A 23380-nucleotide genomic window follows, 5' to 3' on the forward strand; every position below is an offset into this window, starting at 1 on the left:
TACTTCAGATGCTTATGAGGATGTTAATGTGTTCACTGCAACCGTGTTGAATTTATAATCAGTAAAGTTCATGTGTGGCAGAGAATAAATAATAGAAAACCATGTGCAAACAGTATATTTTAAGGCAGTGACAGCTGAAATGTTTTTTGAATCGAGATGCGTTTTGAATGACTGATGCTTACCCGTCTCTGTGTCGGGCCACATCCCTTGACAATCTCTCAGACAGGTAGGCTCCGATACGGTCAAGCTTCTCTGGAGCCGACAGGGCGTAGAATGTCAGCTTCTCCATGTTGGCCTTCACCAGCCCATCCTAGGAGGGCGACAGAAGGAGACAGGAAGGAGGGGGTTAGTCAAGAAGAGAAACGCTTTATAGTCTCATTTGCATAGTTTAGAATCCTAAAAGGAATATTACACCCAAAAGAAAGACGCCACTCCAAGTCAGAAGAGATGTGCATGAATCTGGTGCATCAACTAAACAAAAAGCAGCTGATTAAGACTAAATGTCCGTTTGCATTTACTGAGATAAACTTCAGTAGCATTTTTGCCATACATCAGGGTAAATAGGTCAGGACTCATTAATATGATCCATGTGCACGCCATAAACACGAGTGAATACACTAGTGCGTGCTTCTCCTCAAAACTCAAATTGTATTAGTATAACTAGTTCACAAAGTTCCACAACCTACTTTCCCCCCTTGACCTACTTCAGTGCTCTTCAGTCCCCTGCGATCCCGTTTACATTCAGGCGAAAGCCAAAACATGCAGTCAGTGAAGTAGCACTCCCAAAAAGACCAGAAAGTCAGATAAACAATGTTAACTCGGAGTAAAAGATAAGACTGTGATGCGATTGAAACCGTAGGAATGGGAGAATGTGTTGGCGGTATACACTCCATGCATCTTGTACATATATATCGCGATGCAATGCTAAGTGTCTCTAAAAATCCTAAACTGCGATAAATGAGCAGAACATCATTCATTTAAAAACGAGCCCTGAAAAAAAAAGAAATTTATAAAAATGTTGCAGAGAATATGGGGAACAATGTAACAATATATGAGCAACAAGCACACTTTGACTTTTAAAAGCACAGTCATTACAAATTACATTTACAATGGCGCGGATATATTCAAGCATCCCTGTAAGTCATGACAGCGACATGTACGATGCCAGGACCCTGAACTGAAGCAGTTAAAGGAATTCAGCCACAATTAATTTTTCCTCCTGTGGTTTTTCTCATATTAAATGTAGCGTTCCTGGCGCTTTCCTATGGTTCACTCCGGCTCATTAGCCTGGCTTCCCGGCACACCCACAGGTGAAACGAGGGCCTCATTAATGGAACAAGTTGCACCTGTCTTTCTAAGTCAAAGTATCTGCTGTTGTTTATTTCACAGGGGCAATGCACACCAATCAATCAACGGTAAAACTGCAAGTGAGCCAGAGAGGCTAATCGTCCTCCGCTGTCCCTGGCCAGACTTTTTTGAAGAAAATGACAAGATGTCCAATAACATTATGCAACTAAGATTCAGCGATAGACAGTGACGTATGGACAATAACAACATATTCCAAAAATCTGTGTCCTAATTTCGAGGTCAGCACATGTCGTTTGCTCTGCTTCCGTTTGCTTCGCTAAAAACATCGTGTGGCTTGAATCCATCACAGATTCCACAGCCAGACTGATGCAGCTGGATATAAAACAACACCGTCTGGATGAAACGCCGATTTGGGTTTTTTGTTTATCAGAGTCAACCATTTTGCAGCTCTGTAGACAAACATTGCAGGCATTATTTATAGTGTACCGTAACAATGTAATCTGAAATTTCTTCCCAATGATCAAATTCAAGCGTATCCAATTCAAATTAAACTAGTATTGTACACTGTACTGTGGGGACATGTTGGGTTTGCATGAGATACATGCAGAGAATACCAGCAAAGCACATGACCACCAATTATCTGGGAGAAACACTGAAATATAGTAACTGTGTACAAACCCACATGCTCACTTTGAGTAAATGTTATAAGATGGATTCATTATTCCCAAGCGGCTGGGATACAGCCAGTTACAGTCTCAGCAACTTTGGGAGTACAATTGCCAGATGCACACGCACACAAAAATATAGAAACAAGGTCTGCTTGTAAGAGTGCGTCCTGTATGCTGCAGACTTGGCCACAGATCGGATGGTAAAGTCTAAAGTGGGTTACTGCAGGAGCAAAGAGGCTCTCAAAAAAAAGTTTCCTCTGCAACAACTCATCTCCTTCTCCAGCCAAATGAATTCTCTTAAGAGTCATCCATATCAGATCTCAAACGGATTTAGCTATGGAGGCGGTGTTTTCTTTAATACTTTATCTTGCTCTTTACTGCGTTTATATTAATTTCGACAATTTCTCAGATTTTTTGAATAGGTGTCCTGTTGTGTACCGTTTTTGTCAAAATTAACCCAAATGGAGTGCTGCACATTTTAAGTCGGCATAGAACGGCATTATTATAGAAACACTTGAGCTTCTCACCTCTGGGTCTTCTGGGAAGATGTTGTCTACCAGTCTCTTGTACCGAGGCCTGAGCGCTCCGCAACAACCACAAACCCCTGAGGAAGAAAGAGGTGGGGAGGAAGGCAGAGAGAGAGAGAGATGGTCAATTAGACTTGCAACATGACTGGCAGAAATGCAATAAAAAACAATGGATAAAAGTAATAATGTTTGTATTAAATTAGCATATTGTTCCAAAGGCAAAGTGACATACTGTAGGTGTAGGTAGTTATTGACACTAATGCGTTATATACAGCAATTCTAAAGCAGCAACTAATACAAACTTCACATTAACAATATACTGTATCACCACAAAGAAATTGGTGGGAAATGTAATGATGAAAAGCACATAAACCATAAAGATGATCCAAAGAATAAATGAAAAAACATGTGTAGCTGTAAGAACTATGAAACTGACTAATAAAATGTTAATATTATAGCAAGTATAGACAATCGTCTTGTCTCCGTGTTATAGTTAGGGCCTTATTTATAGACAGTTAAATATAAATATATCAGTAATTCATTTTATTAGGCGCTACGCTTTACAGTCTACTGTGACAGGTTCAAATGATCGGCTGAAGTGCACAGAAGCAGGGAATTTCTTGGAGAGCTACTGAATACAGAAAGACAAGACAGAACTCCATGAATAGCTTTCCTTGTATCATAAGGTAAGCAGCCACAAAACTGCGGAGTCATTTAGTACCCTGCAAGAATAAAAAGTTGCCAAAAATGTTATTAAAAAAACACCTGTGTCGTGGCATGATGCCATCATTCGACTGCGTCCAACAGTAAAAACATCACATGGAAAAAGTGACGGTGGAAAGACGGATATGTAAAGCTCTCTCTCTTCCTCTCTCTAAGTGCAAAACACTGGAGATTGATTTCTGACATTGTATCGAGGAGAAAGGCAAGCCCCGGCTGCAAAGAGAGGGCTGGATTGTGATTGGTTGAAGAAATTCAGCAGTGGTGAGTCATAAGGGGACCAAGGAAGAAAGCAACAAAAAAAAGAGATAACCTCTAAAAAGACCAAATGCATCACTTAACCCATATACAGGACTGTCTCAGAAAATTAGAATATTGTGATGAAGTTCATGTCATGCATTCTGGATTCATTACAAATCAAATTGCAAGCCTTTATTCTGATTAAACTCAAATTCCTATCTCTAAATATTAGAATATCATGAAAAGTATACTAGTAGGGTATTAAACAAATCACTTGAATTGTCTAATTAAAACACCTGCAAGGGTTTCCTGAGCCTGACAAACACTCAGCTGTTATAAATCTTTTTTTTACTTGGTCTGAGGAAATATTAAAATTTTATGAGATAGGATATATCCTTGCTTGGTGTAAGTGGGGACACGATCGTTGTGACTCCTAAATGAATTTAGGAGTCACAAAAGCTCAGGACTGAAAGTAGGTCATTCTGCTATAAGCAATGCAGTCACTTTAAATGACTCGTTTGATAACCCGACACTTTAAATTGAGACGGTAGACATTTAATGTATGTTAGACAAGCAAAACAATCTGCAAACATTTTTATTTAATGTCCTTCTTTTACTCCCTCCTAGCATCAGTTCCTTTCCTGGTATTCTCCCAAAGGAAACAAGTTTCATTATTAATTTATGTATTTTGCAGTTACAGATTAAAGCCTTTTCTGCTGATGGGGCATTAAAACCTCTGAGTGCATATTTATCAGATATTAACAGAATTACTAGCTGCCCGATTGCCTCCCTCTGCATCAGTGTGCCGTATAGGAAAAACAGTAGATTCACCCTCGACTCCAAGACGACACATTTAATCTTCTAAATGTCGACAGAAATGTAGATGCATTAAGTGTAAATAACTCAACCGGCGAACAAAGCCAGGGAAAAGCCTTGTAATCCACACTCTGGGACACCCAGCATCATACAGAGATTAGATTTCCCAAACCAGCAGTCAACTCTGTGCTACACATCCTAAAACAATAAATTAAAAAATTCTCAAAAGATATTTGTCATCTCATTATACGAACCAACTGTGCACACAGATAATGGAGGCAATAAGATGCTCTGTTCCTGACTCACTAATCCACAGATGAGCTGAGCCCAGCTACAACACAACTTTGCAACAACCAAGTTTCCAGTAAAATACAGTTGATTCCCATGTGATGTACAACCACATTATATAGAACAAATAAACAAATTTAAACCCAAAACATTTGAAACTAGAACGGGCACTCGGTAGAGCGCATACCTTCGCATATCACAAGATTGGGCATTGAATTATGAACATTTTGGCATTGGTTGCATGCCAATTGGATAGAAATTGGTAAAAAGACAATGTTGACCTTTTCATGACCTTGACCTTGACCTTTGACCCGATCAATCCCAAAATCTAGTCAATTGGTCCCCAGATAATAACCAATCATCCTACCAAATTTCATGCGATTCGGTTTAATACTTTTTGAGTTATGCGAGTAACACGCATACAAATAAATAAATACACGGCGATCAAAACATAACCTTCCGCATTTTCAATGCGAAGGTAATGAGTGCGTAAGGATGAGGAATAACCACAAAAACAAATGCAATATTTCCAGATGGTTACAGTACAGAGACTTCAAGCTTTTATCACAACAGGGCTGCAACAAATATTGTATATAAAATATCAGTAAATAATGAAAAATCAAACTTATTTCATGTCATATGTAATAATTAAAAAATAAGGACAATGCGGCTTGAAAACAATATTGTTTGGTCCTATTGGTAGAACATACTGTATACGGAGACCGTCTTTTACACCAAAGCACTGAGGCACCAAAGGCAATAAAGATTAGATGGCTGCCCTAAATTAAAGCTTTTATCCAAAGCCTTTTACAATTTGCATGTCATTCACCAATTCACACACACTCACCGAAGACAGCAAGCTAACATGCAAGGTGCTAACATTTGGAGTTCAACCCGCCCACGAATGCTCCCTCTTCTGGGCTGCAATCCTGCTGGGCCACATTCCTGCAGTTACTGGCCTGCTGGTATGTTATCAGTGACCTACACCTGAGAAGAGGGCAGTCGGGACAGACGAGATGTTTTTGAAAAGCCTCTTGATAGAATAAAAAGGTATCTTGATATCTTGAGTGCCTTAAAGCCCCTCGGTTTAAAAAGGCCCGTGTGCTCTCTAAAAGTTCTTCTGAACTCCACAGCAGGCGCTCCGCTGGTGCTCCGGCTTATCTGTGACAGCGGTGTGTCTATTCATAGTGCTGCCCCGCTCTCCATCAACACTTCAAACACTAATGAGGCCTCTTCTACACCCCTCCCTCCCGTTGTGCCGTCCTGCTGCACCCACCAAACCTCCCTTTACCACCTTCTCTCAGCCTTGCTGGATTGGCCCAGGGCCCGAGTGTAGGAGTCGCCAATGAATTAATGAAAATGCAGCAGCTCCCAAGAGGAGAAAGGCTTGAGGACAAAGAGTGACAGAGACGCAGGCAGCGAAAGAGAGGGAAAGAGATGGAAGTGTGATGGGGGAGGTGGATTGTGATGCACCGAATAAGTCACAGATTAGTGCTACTTATTGCATCTTCTCTGTCCAGCACAAATCTGTCCTCTCGGTCAGCACTGCAGTCGACATTTTTGGGAGGAGTAGACAGATACACACACACACACACATCTAATCTAATCTAAGAGCAGTAAAGCAGATTCTGCAAGAAGCTTTATGAAAACCAGTTAATGTTGATCAAAGTGATAAATTCTAGTCACTTTAACAATTAATTCTATCGGACTGCAGCTAACGATTATTTCCATCAATAAATCTATTGTTGTTGGTTTTTTTAATACAAATTGAGTAATTGTTAAGTTAAAATAAAAGTAGTGAAACCAGTGACAAATACCCATTTCAAGTTCCAAAAGCTCAAGAGGACGTCTTCGAAATGTCCAAGGAACAGTCATAAAAAACATTCATGAACAATCTTTACTCCCAATGTGCTTCAGAAGCATGTTTCTAATGGAAATAACGCCAGCTGCCTCACTGCAACGCAAAGAGTTGTTCAGTGTTTATGTTGTCGATAATGGTGGGTTAGTGTGGAAACAGCAGGGACAGATCAGCTCGGTGGGTGGACAAGAGTTTGGATGACAGCGATGAAGAGCGTGCACACACACACACACACACACACACGGGGGTCTCACGACTTCCACCCACTCTGCATGGCAAGCCGACAACACATTTAGGGGCTGGACAACAAATAGCTCCATACACACTTGCACATTAAACCCACACACAAAACATGCTCGCACACACATTGAGGAGCACGGAACAATAAATTACTGGTTGTTGGTAAACGGAACAAGATAATAAGGAGAAGGAGGACATCGCTGCAGCAGTGCAGCCTGGTGCACAAGAACGTTTGCCTTTGCGAGGCGTCTTACTTGTTTTACTGATTGGTGGTGCTAAGCTACACATCTATTCAACATTGATTCATGTGTGCACATGTGTCGAGGGCGTCCCCACCCCACGTATAACCACAGCAAGGAGCCAGCCAATCACAATGCTATTTTTAACACTGTAAGAAGGGGCTGGTACATTAACAGATTACACTTTTCATTTCCCCGAGGACATCAGCTTAACATTTCCACATTAGGGTGAGCAGGAGGTAGAGAGGGGAGAAAAAAACAGCATGAAGTGAGAAAAATAGACTCACAAGAAGATTAACAGACGTACAGAATCAAACTCTCTGCAGCCACCTACATGCCGAGTGTACACCTGTGCATAATACATGACGCTTCTCATGACGGGCAGAGTGCATGTTGCCCTTTTAGGCGTTTTCTTACATAACAGTGAAGGGGGTGAGCCAGACCAAGTCCAGCTATTTGTACATCAGCAAAACAAAAAACGGACCAAACATCCTTAACCCTTGTGTTGCCTTAGGGTCATTTTGACCCGAATCAATATTACACCCTCCCCCCGCTTTAGGATTAATTTGACCCCATTCAATGTTTAATGTCGGTGTTCTTTCGGTCGTCAACAAACAAACATAAAGTGCCTCACACTTAAACTTGGAAAACAATATTAATTCTAATAATTTTCTGGAGGTTTTAATTGCTGGCGTCAAATTGAACCCAAAGGGTAAAATATGTTAGTAAATATAAAGGTAACAGGAGGGTGAAACATTGAATCGGGTCAAAATGACCCAAAGGCGGGGGGAGGGTGTAATATTGAGTCGGGTCAAAATGACCCTAAGGCAACACAAGGGTTAAACAGTGGATTCACACAGTAAAATGCAAGCACACAGACCAGAATCTACAAAATATGCAGAGGGAACAAGGCAACAAGCAAGTGTGAAAAATAATAGATAATGAGCCAGGCGGAATCAACTGCCAACCAGTCGGCACATTAGCTGTTGCTCAATGAGTTTGGGAGAGCTGTATAGCAGCTGACGAGAGGAGGCGAGTATTGTGGAGGAGAGGCTGATAGTGTGAGGGAAAGCGTGACAGAGAGGAAGAAATGTGGATTTCTGTCACTAGTGCAGGTGTAAAGAATATATATTATAGCTTAGCATAGCCTAGTGTATTGTGCATAAATGTTATGTGTAAAGTGGAAAAACAATGGATGAGAGTTAGAAACTTCAGCAGGGCATTCCGGCGCCTGAACTGATCAAAGAAGATAACAGTAACACACGAAATGAACTTTATGCACCACGCTCACTCTAGATTTGAATAGAACAAAGCAACACTCATGCTCACATGAACAGGAGAGCCAGAGACATTTACTGAGCGCAGATAAGATAAGGAACGGTCCAAGCTAGGGCAATTATTAGCCGGATTCACACACACACACACACACACACACACACACACACACACACACACACACACACACACACACACACACACACACACACACACACACACACACACACACACACACACACACACACACACACACACACACACACACACACACACACACACACACCCTTTCTCTGACCCAACACACACGCGAAGAGGCCTTTTGATAAACGACCTTCTAGCAGCGCATCCCACTTAGGAAGAGATAACACTATCTTAGAAAACTCCCGAGCTCAGGCAAAGGAAGCTACAAGTGAATTCCATCTTTCTCTTCCCACACTTTTTCACAACACATGCTCTCATTGGCGGGCCGAGAAGGACCAATGAATGAGCGACAGCGATGGAAGCAGAGAGACGAAGAACCAATGAGAAGACACCGCCCTCTCTTCGCTGGACCAATCAGAACTTTTCTTGATGACTATTTAAACCGCCGCGCCCTCTGCTAAGGCGCCTCTCTCTGGTCTGAATACAATAGGTACCAGGCTGAGGGGGGCCCATGCATGATGTCTACTTGTATCCTGATTTCTGAATAAAACGCTTATAGATGTAAAGTAGAAGTCTACCGCTGTTTATTTCAGTCAGAGCCGTCCGGTGGTGGGTGTTCCTGTTCCTCCAACATCAACACATGCAAATAATGACAGCGATTGAAATGGGTTGCATATATAACCACAACATCAATCTATTCCCCCGCCCCCGCCTTCTCTCTCGGTCACGATGTGCTCTACCTCGTTGAGAATGTGTCTTCATGCTATAGACACGCATGCACACTGCGCACACACTTTGCAGAGGCACGCACAGTATTTTTTGTTTTTCCGTCAGACATCAATTCATGTGCAAGTCAGATTCAAAGCACACATTGGATCCAGTGTGGGCGGAAGCAAACATGGCCGTTATAATGAAACCTACATACTGATGTACAGACCCGGCTGCCAACGAATCCTCATGACACAAGACCAATCCGACACATGAATCACAGTCAAACAGGCACTGGAACTGGGCTACGAGGGACTCGAGCACAGGAAAACTATTTCCGTAGAGCGGCTCACCGGCGTGCTGCACGCTGAAGCCTCACTGAGCTCGTTCTTCCAGTATGCAACGTCTGTATGATAGCCACAGCTATTTTTCCCATTAATACTCCGCAAACTTAAAGCAAAGCTGACTGAATTTGTGCCAATCAATAAACCATTTATCAACATGTCCCAGTAACAGTAGAGAAACAGTAAAAGCAAACACCAAAGAGATTTCCTCATTATCTCAAAGTTTTACAGAAAAGCACCACCATTCTTAAACAGCACATAGACTATGTTTACTTTTTCAAACATGGATTTAACATGTGCTACCTAAAATAGAAGAATTATGAAAATGAAAAGGATTACAAGAAGATTTAGTATCTATACACGCGTGAGAATCTCAAAGTCAATCACACAGACAACTACAACACTTTACTAAATGTGTGTAGAGACCACAATGCTCAATATAAATAAAAGGAAAATAGGAGTAAAAAGTAATTTCAAAATAAGTATCTGATGCGCAAAAATGAACATTTTCAAAGCGCCGTCTCCTCGTAAGCAAATTTAACAGAGCAGTATCTTCCCATAATGCGCCTTTAAGAGACGTGACACTGTAGTGAAAACTGCAGTCCAGCTGAGAGGAAACGTGTTTGTAGAATGTAGGGAAACTAGTGGAACGCTGGAGGCTTCACATTACACACACAAATACACAGCTCACAAATACACAGCGGAAGAGTGATTGCAATTCTTACCGTACATCGATCCTGATGTTAGAGTCCCTCACTACAGACGCTTATGTTTTCTTAATGCAGCTTCAGTCATACAGACACTTCTGTGCCAAGAGGCACTGCAAACACACACACACACACACACGCCGCTCTCTCTGGTATAAATGCCTGCATGTGTGCGCTTGGAGGTGAAATGCGCCCCGTGATTGGTGCAGAGCCTGGCTCGATGCACTGAATTACACACACACTCTCCGTGACGCGCAGACAGACACACACACGTGCGCGCACACACACACAGACAGATGCACAAAAGGGGGCAGAAAGGCAACGTCAGAGAGAAGCGTGCTGTGATGACCTTGGATTTTCCAGTTTGTCTTTTGCAACAGCGCTCCTTCTGAAGGGGGCAGTGCAGATTTCACATTTGGGCGCACATACAAGCACACCCACCTTGGTCCTAATCAGTTTCTCAGTCTCAGAGAAAGAAATAGAGAAAGGGGGTGGGGTGAGAATATGAAAGACATTTGCACTACAGGGATTGAAACTGAGAAGAGCTCCCAGTCATGCAATCTCCTTTTCTTTCTCTTCACCCCATAGCAGAATCATTCTTTTCTTCCTCCTGCTTTATTTACTTTCCGTTTTTAATCATTGTCTAGCCTAATGCCAAAATGTCTGAGTGATTATATAACCATTGTTTCCTGGTATTTGCTTGTTTTTCATGTTAAACTGTGAGATATTATCCACACTCCATTACTACTGACTCATCTCTTCCAGGTTTACATTTTACAAAACCGTAGAGCATAAAACAATCTGTTCAGCTACTGGCTCACTCCACATGAATTCACTGCGTGAGCACAACTTTCAAACCAAAACCAGTCATAAAACATGACAGTCACATTATTGGCTCTTAATGCAGAACATTTGCAGTAAAACCAAAAAACATGATGATACTGCAGTGGCATTGTCATCGCATGGACGAAAGCTTGAGACAAAATCTATGCTCGGCTACTACGACTCAGCTTTTTTTGGTTCACTTTTTTTCCATACGTCAGTTTAAGACTCATCATTTAAGAAGATGTTTTGGAAAGAATCTGAGCTAGAAAGGGCTTGTGTGCGAGAAAGAAAAGTTCCCTATAAAACTTGGTTTTGTAATCACTGAAAGTGCTCCGCAGTCACTGATTGAACAAGAAGAGAATAGGGGACATCATCAGGATTGTCTCATTTAATTAAAATATGGTGGCGAGTTGTTGTCAGTTGAGCAACTAATAAAATTTAAAAAGAGATTCAAACAAATGTTCATCTTCATTCTGCATCCTTTTACTGTATGACACCATCATCTGCTGCTTTCCGGATATTGTGTGATACTGCATTGCTTGAATGATCCTTCTAATCCTATACAATCAAGCTTTGTCTTCTTTACCACGTTCTAGCATGCCATATATTCTGTTTGCTGATGAGCAATATTCCCTGTTGATCATTAAGCATCTCTTTCTGATGGAAGAACAAACATTCCTCTTATCCAACAGAGAACATTAAAGATTTTATGATTCAGTAAACATTATTACCCAGACTGAAAATAAATGAAATTTCTTGAAGACCAGTCAACACTCTTTTACAGCAACCTGCGTCAAGTTCCAATCACAGCCGGTGTATATTTGATGTTGGCCTATTCAAATGTTCAAAGACCCTCTTCAAACTATTAAATATGCGAAATCAATTTTACAAGCGAACAAGTCAAACAGTAATTTCCTTTTGCGACTTGACATTTTTGTCGAGCAACATGTAACAATATGGAGGAAGCAACTTTTCTGTCAAATAATTCAGAAACAGAGGAGCCAGAGGGAGAAGAAAGGAAGCGGTGTTGGTCCTTACCCTTGCCAACACGATGGTCCAGAAGGGTACGGCAATCCAGTGCCAGCCTCCGAGAGGCTGGGACATCAGGCGCAGGCAAGGGCATGGCAGGCAAACAAACGCGCAAGAGCCCAGAAACACACTACTCCTTTGATAGCAACACAACTACTCCGAACCAAAGGCAAAAACATAAACTACAAGCAACACATTAAAAATCCCAAATTCTACAGATATAGTTTTACCAAAAACTTTTTTAAAGTAAGCCGACGAATACTCACAAAAAAATCTAATCGCTGTCACATTCGCACTTCCTTGACAGATAAGCTAAATGCCAAGATGTACTCAACCACGTGCATCCACAACTCTCCAGTTTGGCTGCAAAAAAATGAAGACACATACACACGCAAACATACACTCCCTTACTCAAGCCTGAACCGAAAAGTCCTCTCTGAATAATTTTTGAAGTTTCACACTGGAAGAAAATCCCAAATTCCCGAGTCCTTTCTGAACACCAAGTTGTATGTCCCCGTCTTGGAGCTTCTTAGTAGTTTATGTTAGTACATCGGCAGATTGGCCGTATTAACGAAGAGATTAGCGATTAGTCCTTCCATAGCAGCTCTGCTCTCTGTGTTCGCCTCTCTCATTAATAAACATGTCACCAACACAATGGACCTCACTATCCATCCAAAGTTTCTCTCTCTCTGGGCGAGAGAAACAAGGAGACACTGGGAGAGGAGGGTAGAGAGAGGCAGGGAGAGAGGGGCACTGTGGGACAGCAATTCAGTCAGTGGGTTTGAGGTTCAAGGAATGTAGCCATCAGCAGACACCAACAAAGGGAAGAGGTCTGGTGAGAGATTTCTGTGCAAATTCACTCATAGCGCACTGCAAGAACAGACATTCAGTAATGATCTACTGTGGATTTGGTTTCGCAGCTCAACAAACTAACCGAGCAGCCCAGTGCCCTACAGTGTACTTTTGGAGGGCCGTAATTATGCCCCTACACATGGTGTTTAATAGTTTGTAGTTTCCCACCTGTCATACTGGATGCTTGTCACAAGGCGGCGGTGCTCGTCCTGGTTCACAGAGGCAGGAAGATGGGTGGCACGTCAGCCCCGAGAAGAGTCTCCACCAGGGGATCCGAAAATCAGGAAAACCGCTGGATTGTCTCTGGCCTGCGGAAGTTAGTATCCCAATATTAGCTAATGCTCTAACGAATATTGTTGACATTTTAACATGTTGTGAACCTATCAGAATAAGGGAAGTGCCAGTCGTGAAACATTACCTGCCCAGCGCCACGCAAATAACGTAATGCACGAAAGTTATTATTATTATTATACAAAAAAACTGAATGAAATGTAGCTAAGGCTAGCAATGCTCACTGTTAAAGGTTTTACTCTCACGTTAGTTTGTCCTCTCGTGATAACTTGGGTGATTATTTACTCCCCCTTGATTTCAAATAGGTTTAGACATTAATTCACGACTGTCATATCTCAGAAGGCGAACGTAAGTTATTCAGAGCCCAGCATTCGTCTATGCTCGTGGAATGCTAACGTTAGCTAGCGAGCTAGCTGACTTAACGAGTCTCCTGCGTTCATCTGAACGAGATTGATTGGCGTCAACACAAGTTAACTCACCATGAAGTGAAATCAAATAAAGTCCTTAACATGTGTCGCATGCGGACAGCTAACGTCGGCCACCTTGAGTAAAGTTCAGCATTGACAGGAGACCAAACCTGTAGTCACAGCGGTACCGATCCTCTCGCTGACAGTTGTTAGCTTTCAATAGGTAGCTGCCCACCACTTGTCTCTAATGTCATGTTTGAATACGTGCCGTCTGGGCGCCCAGCTCAGTCTCTATATTTAAAACCTTTCATGTTACTGGACAGTATATTATACAAATACTTGGTCAGATGTTTGGTACAAATACATGTTTTAATACTACAGGAATATCAGTGTTTTATGATAAGAATAAATACAAAAACAAAACATATATAGCTTTTATTTGGCTATTATTGATCTCATTATAGCTGAGCTGAATTACAGTGAATAATTCGAACTTTGTTGATGTGTCAAAATAAGCAACAATGTTTTTAAAAAAAGTCGACAAAACATTGATCGCAATATGTAAATATATATATTTTCGTTTCCGTGAATCCAATTGTAATGTTTTGCTGTCATGCGTTGCTTGATTCAGAGGAATCAAATCCCCACATAGTTAGACATCACTTCTTTTCAAAGTAAATCTTCACTTGTCTTTTGTGTCAAGGATACTTTGTATTAATAAGTGAATGATCATTGTGAAAATAAATGATCGCTGATTCGAAAAAGCAATTCAGTCTGACTATCCGGCTATAGATAGATAGCAGATTTCATCAAAAATATTTAAAATCTGTATCTGTGGATGGGACATCCTGCTTTTAGAAGTTGTTTTGTCTTCCACTTGGTAACAGTAGTGAGTCAGGAGAATCTGATGGGGGATTGTTTTATGAGAAAAATAAACATAAACAAAATGACATAACCTAAGACTTAAGTATTTTTAAGGTCAAAATATCATAATTGGTGTACATGAAGTGTAATTTCTTTTGCAACACTCTACAAAGACCAAAAAAACAAGACCAAAATTGAACCCAGCACATTGCAGTCACGTTCCAAGGCGCTCCACATCACATTATCTGCAAAAAAAATTTAAAGTCTTAACTATATGCCTCCCGTTGGACCATGGTATTCACTTTATTTAAGCCCACTGAGCCATCAGAGTCTTTCATGTGACTGTATTTGTGTCCCCATTATGTTTCTGTCATCTCTTCAGCCCACAGATTGGTTTGTGACCGTTTTTAATGGGGTAATACCATCTTACTCATGTTGAGCATGATAAGCTACAGCTCAAAACTAAGGGGTTTGGGGGGGGGGGGGGGGGCGGTATTACATGATATACTTGTAACTGCTAGTATTTACTGTATTTTAGTGTATGGCATTTTAAATGTTGAACTGTGGAGAAAATGTGAACCTCATAAAAGCTGCAACCAAAGTCTCTGACGAAACATTAAACCAAGCTTTACACGTTGAAAAAAAGCCTCTTTTCCCACTAGTGCGCCTCAATATCACGATACCGTGTAAACTTTATTTTTGGGGAGGAGGCTGCTTGTTAGGAAAGGGGTGTCTCATATTATTCATGATTTCTTAATTTGGAAATCCTTTTGACACAACACATTGAAGGAATTGTCAGGTCAATATGAAAATGTTTTGGATCAATCCCTGCCCTGGTCAACATCTTTGTTTCCCTTTAACCTTACCGACCTGCACATACCTTCACTTTCTAGGGATTAGTAATACTGCAAAAGCTGCGACGCATTCACTGTCCAACTGTAGTCCAACAATACACATACGTGCTTGTGATGCAACAACAGCAACATTGTGTTTCCAGCATTGGTGAAATGTTTGGCAAGCGCGTATTCCAAAGGGTGAGTACTGTTGCTGGTCTCGCTTGAATGTGTGAGAATCAGCTGATTCGTGGACAACCAAAGCAGTTAGGTCTTAATACTAATTAGCTTCTGGGGGTTTGTCCTGAGTGGATTAATTCATCCTAACTCCTCCCTCAGGTGGATTCATGTTCACAGGCACTCCAAATAGTCACGAAATGACAAATTACATATTTGTGCAATTGACAGACACTCCCAAAAATTAACCCCAATGAGCACATCATGAACACAACGCCTATGTTACGTCAGAATGAGCTCATTGGTTCTCCAGGGACATCTCATTACACATATTCCAAGGTGCTGTCTTTAGTTCCTGCTTGCCGAGTGTAAGAGAGACATTCCGAACTAATTGCAATTGACCTGGCGGCTATTTTTAGATGAACAGTAATCAGCAAGAAAGGTCTAAGCTACGCACTCATGTTTGGCAGATGGTAATTCATTAGATCAGCCTTAGGGGCCTGGACAAAATTAGCAAAGCCAATCTCAAAAACCCTAACCAGATTACAACCATGATCCTTCTGTACACATTACATCTATTGCATCTGTCCATCCTGGAGAGGGATCCTCCTCTGTTGCTCTCCTGAAGGTTTCTTCCCTTTTTTTTCCCCTGAAGGGTTATTTGGGAGTTTTTCCTGGTCCGATGTGAGGTTTTGGGGCAGGGATGTCTATGTGTACAGATTGTAAAGCACTCCGAGACAAATTTGTAATTTGTGAAATTGGGCTATACAAATAAACTGAATTGAATTGAATAATCAGCCCATGCTCCTTATCATCCATAGTGAGGTATATTTGTCTGTTCCATCACACCTGTTATCTGCTCATGATATTTTCTTTTGTTGGTCCCGCTCTTGTTACTTTGCTGATATAGTAGTATGATTTATCTCCATGTTGTCATTATGTCATGTGTAAAACAGCGAATGAGAGAATACTATGAACAGGTTAATACTTTACTGTAACAGGTGAGTCTGAATAGAATGATCGATCTCATTGGTTTAAGGATAACTTGTGAAAAACATCTCAGGGAATCAACCTGGCAAAATGTTGAGACAATTGTATAGCATAAAATGCTCATACAAAAAGTATAAGAATGCCCTGAAATGACCAAAACATCTGTGCATTGGTTACATAGTATTTACATGAAATGGGTTAGTTTCGTAAAAGCTGTTTCATTAGTGTCCCTTTGCTGTTGAATCACCTCAGGGTGCTGTTACCAGGTGGGAGATGAATCAGCATCCTCCACTGCGAAGTCTGCCCGTGGGTTTGTGGGCTTTTCCGTAATGTTTTTAAATGTTCACCTTGTGGCTAATTTCACTTTCGCATCATGACATAACCAAGTCCACAAAGGCAATAAGGAAACTGCAACTCGCAGTTTCAATTGTGACATCAGAGTGAGAAGTAGAGTCAATGAAAAATAAAAATGTGAAATGGAAGAGAGAGCGTACGAAAAACTATTGATCGTAATGCCTTTTAATTTAAATGTCAACTCTGCTCTTAAAATATACGGTTGACTTGGACAAAGTTTGTGAGCGTTGCATTTTTCACGCCGTAGTCTTGGTGCTAATGATCTCAGCTTTGCAGTCCAGTAACAGTGGCTGCTAACTTACTAATCCTCTTTGCACTGCTTACTCCTGCAGCTCTGCTCTGTGGCCATTGTTGACTTCATTTCAAAACAGTCCTGGTGGTGACCCACGATCCAGCCAGAGGAGCTCTACACATCTTGGCTGGATCATTATTCCCCCCCCCCCCCCCCTTCTCTGCATCCTCTGGACACTTCATCTCAGTGGGGACTGTCTTAACTCTCATTTTCCCTTTCATGGATTACGCCTTAATATTCAGATCTTTATACAATTCCTCTGCAATGAATCCAGCACAAACGGATTATGACGGACTGGACGAATATATCCTACGCCAAATGCTAGACATGAGGAATGGATACACAATATGGAAAACAATACAGGTCAGTTGTGGCCACAAGCCTGACAGTGAAATTGCTTTTTATACTAAAAAAAATACTGGTGCAGGCTGTTGCCGGCCGTCATCCAGTGTTCCGTCTTCCTGCTCGTCTACATGCTGCTGCTGCTGTTGGCCCTGGCTGAAGAGTTCAGGTACGCTCCTTCACTACTGCAGTACTTATGCTGCTGGATCCATGAAAACAACAGTGCCCGCAACCTCCTCACCCTCACCGCCATCGTCCTCAACTTTGGCTTGGTGTCTGTTGACATGGTGAGAGTCTAAACAACACATGGGCCAGACTTGTACACATTTTCTCTGCCACCGTTTTCCCTTTTCTACTTCTGCACACTTCAGAGGAGGTGAAGAGATTTACACATACAATTGAACCTTATTAGGTGAAGCCTGAGTGAAAGTCTCCTGCTGTTGACATGATGCCCATCTTAGATGTCTATGCTTCCAGGCACCTATTGGCATTGATTCCAAAAACCGACTCAAATCTGAATGTTAAATATGTTTCTGCTGCATTATAACACTTAGTCTTTTGTTTTACGTGACTATGTGGTGCTGTGTGCCTGTGTCCAGGTATGGTGCACTCTGGCAGACACTGGGGAGACGGATGTAATGGACAGAACCAACGCAGCCTCACGTCCACTCAGCGTCTGCACTTACCCTGAGGTAAAGACAGCAGCAGTTCAAATGGGTTCATTTCACAAATAATAACAATATCTGCCAACACAAACATGTAGTCTTGTATACAACATTATTATCACATATGTACTTGAGGCTTCTCACCCAATGCCCTTTCTCTTTCACTTCAAGAAGGTGAAACTATCGAAGTATTTTCTTCTTCTGTGTCTTTAACCACTTCTTCACCTCCTCCGTCCCCGCAGGTCTTCATTCTGAGCGGCGTAATCGCCATGGTGACTTGTGCCGTGTTCCTGCGTCTAAACTCTCTGCTGAAGCTGGCGGTGTTGCTGCTGGCGAAGGCTGTCTACTCCTACCTCATCCACCTGGCCTTCCTCACACTCGCACGCCACGATACACTGCACAGGTCGGTGTGAAATATACCCCAGCTCAGACTGGGCTTCAGTCTACATTGAGTTTGATATTATTATTACCGATTAAGCTGGCACGTGGGGGCTGCGCTAAAGTAAGTCTTTATTTATATTACACCACTGCGTGTACATTTACGTGATTATCTGGTGACGTACTAAATTTACTCCGACTCCACTATGTTACTGAATATATCTTGCGTCATGTTTTTGTAACATCATAAACATTGTTATATTCCACCTCTCTTCATTAATTTCTGCACAGATCTCACTATGTCCGGATGAAAGGAATCTCCATCCTTCTCATGGCCATGTTTATTGTTGCTGTCTTCTACAATGGACGGCAGGTACTGTTGAAGTGTTCCTGTCTTGAGCACATTGCTGTGTTGAGTTTAGTTTGCTTCTTTTTTTAAATGTACTCTAACTGACAGATAAAGAAGTATGTACACACAGGCAGGTGACCTCTGATAGTTGTATCTACCTTTTACTTCCCAGTGGGAGGCCACTGCCAGACTGGACTTCCTGTGGCGTCTACAGGCCCAACAGGAAGTAGAGGACATGAGGGAATTGCGGGAACACAATAAGTGTCTGTTACACAACATCCTGCCGGTGCATGTGGCGTGACATTTTCTGGACCGGAGCAAGAATGATAAGGTGAAGAAAACATGACCTCCCCTCTGACTGTGTCAACCTCTTCCAACATGTGTTTATGTTTATTCTCAAATGTTCAATGGACAGTATATATATATATATAAGGAGAATAGTGTATTTAAACAAATATTTATTTAGATTTAATTTTCTGATTGCACTTTGATAAAAGTCAGAATGTATTTTCGGCAGAGCTAACGTCATGATGAACAAGATGTAGGTGGACTATGTTTGTTTTATATTAACATATTATATGATAGGGGCTAGCATGTTAGCTCGCCACCTTTATTTTTAGTTTCAATGGAATTTTTTAAAATTATTTTCCAAAGGTCAACATGCATTTGAACAGTTCAATATAACTTATTGAACTGCCCAACTTTGGAATAGCTGATGTCTTGCATTGATAACTAAATGTCGTACAGAATTAATCAATATATTTATATACCAGTCAAATGAAAAGGTTTTTAGGATGAAAGTGCAAAACACTATTTTCTTTTCAGGAGATTTACTCCCAGTCCTACGATGAAGTTGGTGTCATGTTTGCCTCCGTCGCTGGATTCAACGAGTACTTTGAGCAGAAAGAGACCAAACATGAAGGAGTGGACTGCCTCCGACTTCTAAATGAGATCATTGCTGGCTTTGATGAGGTGAAATTGGAGAATTTAAAAAGGGAAATACTAAAATAGTATGATATTGCTTTTAATGGGAAAAGGGTAATTTTGTCATAAACAGTCAAAATATATGTACAGCATTCCCATGAGAGGAATTTTGCCTCGTTAGCTGATAAGGATACATAATGCAGCATTGCATATCTCTCCTGTAAATATGAGATTGAAGTGTGATTTGATCTCTCCGTCTTCACATATTCCACAAGTTGTTGGAGGAGTCGTACTTCCACTATGTGGAGAAGATCAAGACCATCGGGAGCTGCTACATGGCAGCTTCTGGCTTAGCTCCAGACCGCCAGGTGGGACATTTTTAAATACACATTCGGTTATTTGCTTCCATCATCTCAAACCTCTCTCTCTCTCTCTCTCTCTATCACCTATCTAACTATGCATCCATCTCTCTCCCAGGCATCTAGAGATGAATGGAACCACCTGAGCGAGCTGGTTTTGTTTGCACTGGCAATGGAAGAGACCTTGAAAGAGATCAACAAGCTCTCAGCCCAAAAGTTTCTGCTGCGTGTCGGTGAGGGCTCACCTCCTGCACACACAGACAATGGATGCTTGTTTTCAGGGGGTTTCTGATGCCATAGATATATACTATACTCATACTTAATAATCATTTGTCTGTGTCGCACCGTCAACAGGCATTGCCCACGGGCCAGTGGTCGCAGGGGTGATCGGTGCCACCAAGCCGCAGTATGACATCTGGGGGTCAACGGTGAACCTGGCCAGCCGCATGGACAGCACGGGTGTGAGCGGACGTATCCAGGTACCTGAGGCCGCGCGCAAGATCCTGGCAGAATGGGGTTTTATCTTGGAGCTACGTGGAGAAATCTTCGTCAAGGGGGTGAGTGGCTAGTGGCCATTTGGGTGCAAATGGCACCTTTCAAAATACAGTGGAATTGATTTTACTGGACAGCCATAAAGTTTAGTTCAGGCTCGATCATGTTCAGTGAAGGTCGTGCTGTATTTGAAGGTGAAGCATGCCCAGAGATGACATTATTAGGCAGTCCTGTCTCCAAAAACCTGCATTCCCATACAATAGACCTTCATTGGGAATTACGTCCTGAGGGAAACCTATTTTGTTGTTGTCTAGCTTTTGACATTGCGCAAATACATTTCATTTAAGTCCACGAAAGTCCACGTAGAGAGGAAGTCAAAACAAAAACACAGGACTTTCACCCAGGAGACTGCTGTGTGTGTCCCATGTGAATCAAGTACTTTAGTGGTGTTTTTTTGTTTAGTTATGTTTTAATGTAGTAATCATTTTAAGCCAACCCAGGATACTTATTAGTAAAACTAACCAAGTAGTTGCCTTTTGTGTTTCAATTTTCAATGTCAACCAAATGTTCTTACCTGTTTAAAACTGCGACCGTACTCCAGTAGGAAATGCGTTTCCCTTGAAACGTAATTGAGAGTGGTTTGGTTGTATGGGAAGGCCATTTGTTGGAGAGGAGAGCTTTAGTGAAACTGTGATCAGTACAGCTCCTGGTCAGACTCTCCGGCTCCGGATCTACTAGTGAAAAGAAACAACGGAGAAAGAGATGAGTTGCATCCCTGAAATGTGTAGATATTATTGAATCTTAACCATGTTTTTGAGCAAGTATTGACAATAAAAACCTTACGGCTTAAAGATTACCACACTTACTGGCCGCTGCTGTCGTTGTAGGTGAGCGAGTATCGGGGGAAGGTCCGGACCTATTTCATCAGCAGCATGCGCAGCAAGACGGCCAGTGTTGGGACGGATGGTTGCCTGGCGGTGCCGACAGGAGAAAGACGCATGTCGCTTGCAAAAGTGGTGTTTGGTCTCGTCCAGGCCAAACACAAGGAAAAGATGAGAGGGACCAACGGGGCGTTCGGCCTGCCTCCCTGCAGACTTCATTGGTGAGGGGGCGTTCAAGGTCAGATGACTGCTGGTGGCGGAGGACACAGCCCGGCCATATTGTTTCTACTGGTTTACACTTTTGTTGTTTGTGTTTCTTACTTTGCCTTGCCATAACTAAATTACTCCAAACTGGAGAAGAGGGTGCAACTGCTAGGATCCAAAGCCCAACAGAGCCTTTGTTCCTGTTTACTCGGTGACCGTGTCCTCCTCGGCTTTCCTGTCATCTAAAAACATAAATATTTTTGGAATGTAACGGGGAACACAACCTACATTTAGATTCCCAATATGTTATTTCCATGGCCTCGGAAAGTTAAATCAGTATTTGTGAACATGAGCCACTCTCTCTCTCTCTCTTGTAGCCGGAAACCAGAGAAGTGAGTCTCAAACTTCCAGCTCCAGACTTTGTATCTGAAGACATCACACATTTGAGAATAAGCACTTAATTTGGGAGAAAGTTGTTCATATTTTCTCAGATTTTCCCCATTAATGGACAAACAGGGGAAATAATAAATGGGCAGATTTCTCTTGCTTAGAAGGGACCTAACTGGCACTGCTTTTTATATTTGTATTGCCATATATTCACATTATAAACAGTGTCAAGCATTTTAGGTTCACACAACTAAAGAAGGCCAACGTGTCTTTATTTTTTTGCTGGAATAACACTCCAGCAAGTCTCCAGACCTCGAAGCCAAAATACCTCAAGACAACCAGCTCAACCTCTCATATACTCTCTAATGGCCTACACAGTGCTGACTAGTGTTTTTTTACTACTACATACTGCATCATTCTCAAAATGTTCCCTATGTTTTCTATTTTGAGTTGACACAATACTAAGCTGAGCTAATGTTATTCAAGATTTTCAAAGACACGTTTTGGTGGGACTTTGGTCGACATAAGTACCATTATTTATGAATCTGTTGCTTTTCGTGCCATGCCATTCCTCCTCTTGCATACTAAAACCAAGAAGGTTCTCTTCCCATCTAATAAAGGTGTAATAATACTTTAAACATGTTTTCACTGCTAATTATTCTGTATGTTTAATGTAATTGGTGGATGACAAGTTCATCTATGCGATTGCCTGAGAAATATATCAAGTATATGAACATCTTTTCAAAAGACAAAGAAGACAAAGAAATGGAAATGGTATCAATGAATATTGATTTAATTATGATCTAAATATGTATACCTCACATAGACTTGGCTGGGAGTTTAAAATAAACATGTGTTTTCTAAAATGTTGGATTTCTGGATATGTAATGTGCAACAACAAAATGGTGGCAGTCAGGAAAATAAGAGTTAAACACGAATAACGACAGTCGAGGAAAATATCATTGAATTGCGATAAAGTATTTTAATGTAAAGAAAAAATTTCACAAATGTGGCTTGTTGACCCTTCTTGGTCACGTGGTGCCTTGTAAGCCAATGGGAATTCAAAGTGAAAGAAACCCAGCTGTAACAGATAACGGGTGTATTGTTTGTTCACAGTATAATATAAAATACTTATAATGACGGGGTTTCTGCTGGTGATAATATGTGCGGGTTATCTCTATTTTTAAAAACAAATGAAGCTCCGACAGCATCTACTGGACATAAAACCTAACTGCAGTTGGCTCACATTTACAAAGAAAAAAGCTCTAACAAATGAGGACATACACATAAATAGTAAGAGATATATACCACTAGTAAACATAAATCTGATTAAATAATGATTCTACGTGCTCTGTCTCTATATGGACAGTTAATGTAATAATATGCCATGGTATATATCTAGT

General features: G+C 41.4%; 2 protein-coding genes across 4 annotated transcripts in view; one reads left to right on the top strand and one right to left on the bottom strand.

Annotated features, from left to right (window-relative positions):
• LOC130202410 (protein EFR3 homolog B) overlaps nucleotides 1–13720 on the bottom strand; it is a 29699-nt gene extending 15979 nt beyond the window's left edge. The window contains exons 1-4 of one of the 3 annotated variants that reach the window (XM_056427936.1): nucleotides 13559–13720; nucleotides 12957–13096; nucleotides 2504–2580; nucleotides 183–310 (exon numbers count right to left, since the gene is read on the bottom strand). In XM_056427936.1, the coding sequence (XP_056283911.1) occupies nucleotides 183–310; nucleotides 2504–2580; nucleotides 12957–12963 (212 nt within the window). In that variant the 5' untranslated portion in view covers nucleotides 12964–13096; nucleotides 13559–13720. Of the gene's footprint in view, nucleotides 1–182; nucleotides 311–2503; nucleotides 2581–10100; nucleotides 10185–11945; nucleotides 12456–12956; nucleotides 13097–13558 lie in introns of those variants that run through there. The other 2 variants (XM_056427935.1, XM_056427937.1) reach the window with 2 other exon arrangements.
• Nucleotides 13721–17406: 3686 nt separating this feature from the next.
• On the top strand, nucleotides 17407–22615 carry si:dkey-206f10.1 (adenylate cyclase type 8; the record flags this gene model as incomplete). Its single annotated transcript, XM_056428910.1, is given in 10 exon segments — nucleotides 17407–17625; nucleotides 17938–18030; nucleotides 18246–18406; nucleotides 18673–18754; nucleotides 18903–19061; nucleotides 19556–19702; nucleotides 19930–20022; nucleotides 20132–20246; nucleotides 20368–20570; nucleotides 21393–22615. Coding segments are annotated over 10 exon segments (1491 nt in total), but the record flags the coding sequence as incomplete, so codon positions are not given.
• Nucleotides 22616–23380: the final 765 nt, after the last annotated feature.

The sequence above is a fragment of the Pseudoliparis swirei genome, chromosome 12 (genome assembly GCF_029220125.1).
Source record: "Pseudoliparis swirei isolate HS2019 ecotype Mariana Trench chromosome 12, NWPU_hadal_v1, whole genome shotgun sequence".
NCBI lineage: Eukaryota > Metazoa > Chordata > Actinopteri > Perciformes > Liparidae > Pseudoliparis > Pseudoliparis swirei.